The 6,000-nt window shown below is 41.9% G+C and overlaps 1 protein-coding gene across 1 annotated transcript; it reads left to right on the top strand.

The window, feature by feature from the left end:
- Nucleotides 1-346: 346 nt before the first annotated feature.
- Nucleotides 347-3,813, top strand: LOC120024470 (epithelial membrane protein 3-like). Its single transcript, XM_038968722.1, has 5 exons — nucleotides 347-412; nucleotides 1,363-1,470; nucleotides 1,855-1,957; nucleotides 3,001-3,141; nucleotides 3,330-3,813. The coding sequence occupies exons 2-5, from the start codon at nucleotides 1,393-1,395 to the stop codon at nucleotides 3,503-3,505; spliced, it is 498 nt and encodes a 165-aa protein (XP_038824650.1). The 5' UTR covers nucleotides 347-412; nucleotides 1,363-1,392; the 3' UTR covers nucleotides 3,506-3,813.
- Nucleotides 3,814-6,000: the final 2,187 nt, after the last annotated feature.

The raw sequence follows: 6,000 nt of genomic DNA, 5'->3' as shown, positions 1-6,000 counted from the left end.
TTTCAATTTTCTGCAGGGTTATGGATCTGGTCTAAAATTAGGTATTAATGATTCCCAGATGTACTGTATATATATATCATGCAGATTTCAAATGTAATGTTTACAACATGTCCTTTTCATGTGGTTGACTCTGTTTCTGACTTTGGGTGGGTCCAGTCCAGTGAGTAGTCAGTAGTAATTCTTTGTCCGTTGTCCGGACTGTAGACTGGGTGAGGGCAGAGGAAATAGATGTTGAGAACTCCCCCTATATCCCACTCTGCATTCCAACCCCTTTATCTCAGCTTTGGAGATGGGAGTAGAGGAAGAGTAAAGGGGAGGAGTGGCGTCTGTGAGAAAAGCAGGGGCGGCAGAGGAGAGAGGGGTACTGAGGGTTACAGAACCAGTCATAGTTCCCCAGGTACTGACATTTAAGGTAAGTCACAATATCAAAGACATGAAAAGTACTTGGAATTTTTCATTAAGCTTTGGTTACAATGTTATCTAGAGGATTGAAATATTTGTTATTGTTAGGAATGAACAGTGTGTATGGAATTCAAGACACGCAAATATGCCATACTGTATACCACCATTATTATGTGTGTATTGAAATAGATTATTTGAGAATCAGTGAAAGTAAATAATTAAATATACATGTTTTGTTATTCTCAATCTAGAGTGTTTTTAGAGTCAATATATTTTGTTGTCACTCAAGATTTCTCCCTCATACTATGCTCAGTCCTCATGTTTGCTCCTTTTAGTACCAGGTACCACAAACAGTACAGTTTTCTCATCGGTGAAAAAGCCTAATGCAAACCAGATGAAGAATGTGAGGAGACACATACCTTTTAGAATACTCATTATCCATCTAATGGAAACAAATCTCACTCTTGTTGTTTCACACAAGGAAAATTGAGTTGCTTAGATTTAGACAGGAGAAGAACAGTGCAGTCTGCCCTATTCTGGAACTGAATATAACAATAATAAATGCCATTTAGCAGATGCTTTTAGCCAAAGTGACTTCCAGTCGTGTGTGCAAACATTTTCCATGTGGGTGGCCCCAGTGGATATCAAACCCACAATACTGGTGTTGAAAGCACTATGCTCTACCAACTGAGCTATAGAAGACTTCTGTATAAATGTGCAAAGACTCACAGGAAAGAAACAGATGTCTACATACATGTTTCTAGCCTGATTTAAAGGATAACAGTTATTATAATTTATTAAAATAGTAGCAGCAGACGGGGGTTTCAGACAAGAGACAGGATGTTTGTTTATAAAAGAGAGAGAGAGAGAGAGAGAGAGAGTGTGAGAGAGAGAGAGTGTGAGAGAGAGAGAGAGAGAGAGAGAGAGTTTCCACTGTCTCAAAACTCTGTCTGTGTCCAGGACACCTGAGTGTGGAAGCTCCCTGCCATCATGGTTCTTCTGCTCATGTCTGTGACTGTGCTTCATCTATTCACTCTGGCCATGCTGTTCATCGCCACCTTGGAGAAGGTGAGACACTCTCCACTGTTAGCCAATCTGTCTCTGTGGCACTCCCTTTCCTGACTTATTTTAATTTTATTTAACTATGCAAGTCAGTTAAGAACAAATTCTTATTGACAATGACGTGCTACTTACAATGACGGCCTTTACAATGACATATCAAAGTCTGAGAAGAGAAACCACAACCATGTTGAATATCAACATACTGATAGCACTATGGTGCTTAAGAAAACCACAGCGTGACCTTGTAAAATATGTAGGAATTAGATTTATGGATATTTTATTACTTCGAAAGCTCTGATGGAATCCCACAGTGGGTCCCCAGTTTTATGGTTTGGTCAGATGGCCATGCACACAGAACCTGCCAGCTGAACTTAACCTGTCTCTCTCTAGTCCTGGTGGATTTGGTCCGATGCTGAAATCACAGACCTCTGGTCTAACTGCATTCATGACAACGCAACGGGAAACTGGCTGTGTGCTGCCTCTAACGAAAATGGTAAATCAAGTGGAAAATTAAGGTTTTTTATGATATCTAGTCTACTTAGATTGAGGATCTCTCTTTTTATAACCTTGGATTATTCTGTCTGTTTATGCCTATATATGGTCATGTGCATGTTTTTGTATTTTCAATAAATCAAATCAAATGTTATTAGTCACATGTGCCGAATACAACAAGTGTAGACCTTACAGTGAAATGCTTACTTACGAGCCCTTACCCAACAATGCAGTTAAAAAAAATATGGATAAGAATAAGAAATAAAAGTAACAAGTAATTAAAGAGCAGCAGTAAAATAACAATAGTGAGACTATATACAGGGGGGTACCAGTACAGAGTCAATGTGCGGGGTTACCGGTTAGTTGAGGTAATATGTACATGTAGGTAGAGTTATTAAAGTGACTATGCATAGATGGTGACAACGGAGAGTAGCAGCGGTGTAAAAGAGAGGGGGGGGGGGGGGGGGGGGCAATGCAGATAGTCTGGGTAGCCATTTGATTAGGTGTTCAGGAGTCTTATGGCTTAGGGGTAGAACCTGTTTAGAAGCTTCTTGGACCTAGACTTGGCGCTTTGGTACCGCTTGTCGTGCGGTAGCAGAGACAATAGTCTATGACTAGGGTGGCTGGAGTCTTTGACAATATTTTGGGCCTTCCTCTGACACCGCCTGGTATAGAGGTCTGAGGACCCCTGCCAAATCTTTTCAGTCTCCTGAGGGGGAATAAGTTTTGTCGTGCCCTCTTCACGACTGTCTTGGTGTGCTTGGACCATGTTAGTTTGTTGGTGATGTGGACACCAAGGAACTTGAAGCTCTCAACCTGCTCCACTACAGCCCCGTCGATGAGAATGGGGGCGTGCTCGGTCCTCTTTTTCCTGTAGTCCACAATCATCTCCTTTGTCTTGATCACGTTGAGGGAGAGGTTGCTGTCCTGATACCACACTGCCAGGTCTCTGACCTCCTCCCTATAGGCTGTATAGTCCTATTCAATGTGTCTGTGTGTTGATCCCAATGACATGGAGTCTCATTGTTCCTCTCGTTTCTCCAGACTGGCTGCAGGCAGTCCAGTCTATGATGGTCCTCTCAGTGGTCTTCTCCTCTATCTCCTTCCTGGTCTTCCTGGGTCAGCTCTTCACCATGTCTAAAGGAGGGCTCTTCTATTTCACAGGCCTCTGTCAGGTTTTTGCAGGTACTGTACTGGACAAGAATTGACCAGTTTATGACACCCAGTTCTTTCATGTGTGTACTTACTGTATACTATTTGTGAGGTTTTATCTTTAACCTAGATAAGTTCTCTGTTCATTTTGGTTATTGACACACATTTATTCTCTAAAGAGCATTTACCCTCCCTGTCCCCTTTCTGCTCTGCTCCACCAGGTTTCACATCATTTGCCGCCTGTCTCATCTTCACATTCCACCGTAAGAAGATCCTGGAGAACTCCAGAGACCTGAGCATTGGCCACTTTGGCTACTGTTTCATTCTGGCCTGGTCCTGTGTACCGCTCTTGCTCTTCAGTGGAGTCCTGTATGTTCACCTGCGCAAGAGGCAGTGAACTAAGACATACATTAGCAGCATTATTCAGTATTACTTGGTATTGTTAGTCTATTATCACTTGACTGTACACTCTTAGAAACAGGGTTCCAAAAGGAATCTTCAGCTGTCTCCGTAGGATAACCCTTTTTGGTTCCAGTTAGAACCCTCTGTGGAATAAGTTCTACATGGAACCCAAAAGGGTTATTCAAAGGGTTCTCCTATGGGGCCAGCTGAAGAACCCTTTTAGGTTCTAGATAGCACTCTTTTTTCTAAAGTGTAGTGAACAACAGAGACACAATGTACGATGATACAGAGGTCTTTATTTTATCTGTGTTAAATGTATATATGTATTGTGTACATACAGTACTATTACTGTATCTGTGAAATACTTTAAATTTAGTCTTCATTTTATAGAATATTCTTTACTGTATGCAATATTGCTGCAGTTTGGGTTAATTCTGTCATTTCTGTGATAAAGTATTTGTTTGCATAAAATCTTCCTCATGATCAGCAAGACATGCCTCAAGACATGGAATTAACTGGAGAGTGGCTGTCGTGCGTTTAATTCCCCTGTGAAATATTGTTTATATTAATATGTAATACTCCACACCACATGACCATTGTGGAGCTACAGTATGCCACACTATAATAAGCCCAGTAGGCTGTGCCATTTATGTTCTTTACATTTCAGAGACACTCCTGTGAAGGGGCAGTCATAGTTGGCCACCACATTATATTCTCTTACTGTATAGGTCATGTCAAATAGCATCAATCTCGAAATAAAAGTTACCCTCAGTAACAATCCACATCTCATAACATCATTTTGAGGATGGATGTTGGAACTTGGATGAGAGTCAAAAGCAGGTTTCAGGGGAGACAGAGGTCTGCCCCCAGCGAGGCTTTACTAGGACAAGAAGTGTACACCAGTCAGTCGGTGGGAGTCTGACTCCAGTCCTGTTCCTGCGGCTTACAAACCTGGCCGTCTGGTTGGACCGGTCGGAGGACAGTCTCAGAAGACAGCTATGAATGAAAAGGTTCTCTTTCATCACCACATAATAGATACAGTAGGGACGGTAATATTACATACACTCTCTTAGGGAGACGCCCAAAAAGCCTTTATTGTGGAATAAGATAGCCACACAGAATCTACAAGTTGGAACACAAGTTGACATGGGGATTTGAAAGTTGTCAGCTGTGCACTTCAGGGCAAAAGGTGTAGATTATCTCGAGGAGACAGGCTTGTGACCTGATCATGGCTGTGAGAGACTGGAGGGTCTGTCATCAGCGCAAAATGCTTGGACTAGAAATAGAGGCAATGTGAGCATATTGACTAGGAGGATGGTGGGGGGGAAGGAGGGGTTGTACAAGAAGGGGAAAATAAGATAACCTAACTAGTTGGAGGTAATCAGGCATGCTTGAGGATATGAAGCATGAGTTGTGTCTCTTTTCTATCATAACTGTCATTATTTCCATATGCTGTATATTTTCATAGTTTTTAGTGGCTAAATCTATTTAGTGATTATACAGTGCATTCGGAAAGTATTCAGAACCCTTGACTTTTTCCACATCTTGTTACGTTACAGCCTTATTCTAAAATATATGAGAAAAAAAATTCTCATCAATTCAATACCCCAAAATGTTTACTAATTTATAAAAAATAAAAATATAACATTTACATAAGAATTCAGACCCTTTACTCAAATTGTATTTGTCACACTCGACGAATACAACAGGTGTAGTAGACCTTACACTGAAATGCTTACAAGCCCTTAACCAACAATGCAGTTAAGAAAATGATTAAAGAGCAACAATAAAATAACAGTAGGGAGGCTATATACAGGGGGTACCGGTACAGAGTCAATGTGCACCGGTTAGTCGAGGTAATTGTGGTAATATGTACATGTAGGTAGAGGTAAAAAGTGACTATGCATGGATAATAAACAGACAGTAGCAGCAGCGTAAAAATGGGGGGTGGGGCCAATGCAAATAGTCCAGGTAGACATTTGATTAGCTGTTCAGGAGTCTTATGGCTTGGGGGTAGAAGCTGTTAAGAAGCCCTTTGGACCTAGACTTGGCGTTCCGGTACCGCTTGCCGTGCGGTAGCAGAGAGAACAGTCTATGACCAGGATGGCTGGAGTCTTTGACAATTTTTTGGGCCTTCCTCTACTGCCTGGTAGAGAGGTCCTGGATGGCAGGAAGCCAACCTGCTCGGTCCTTCTTTTTCTGTAGTCCATCTCCTTTGTATTGATCACGTTTAGAGAGAGGTTGTTATCCTGGCACCACACTTCCAGGTCTCTAACCTCCTCCCTATAGGCTGTCTCATTGTTTTTGGTGATTAGGCTTACCACTGTTGTGTTGTCGGCAAACTTAATGATGGTGTTGGAGTTGTGCTTGGCCATACAGTCATTGGTGAAAATGGAGTACGGGAGGTCAGGGAGTGGTTGAAAATGTCAGTGAAGACACTTGCCAGTTGTTCAGCGTATGCTCGGAGTACACATCCTGGTAATCCGTCTG

This window comes from Salvelinus namaycush, chromosome 2 (assembly GCF_016432855.1).
Source record: "Salvelinus namaycush isolate Seneca chromosome 2, SaNama_1.0, whole genome shotgun sequence".
In the NCBI taxonomy this organism is placed as follows: Eukaryota; Metazoa; Chordata; class Actinopteri; order Salmoniformes; family Salmonidae; genus Salvelinus; species Salvelinus namaycush.
Note: the sequence above shows the minus strand (reverse complement) of the source record. Positions and strands in the feature narration are given on the sequence as shown.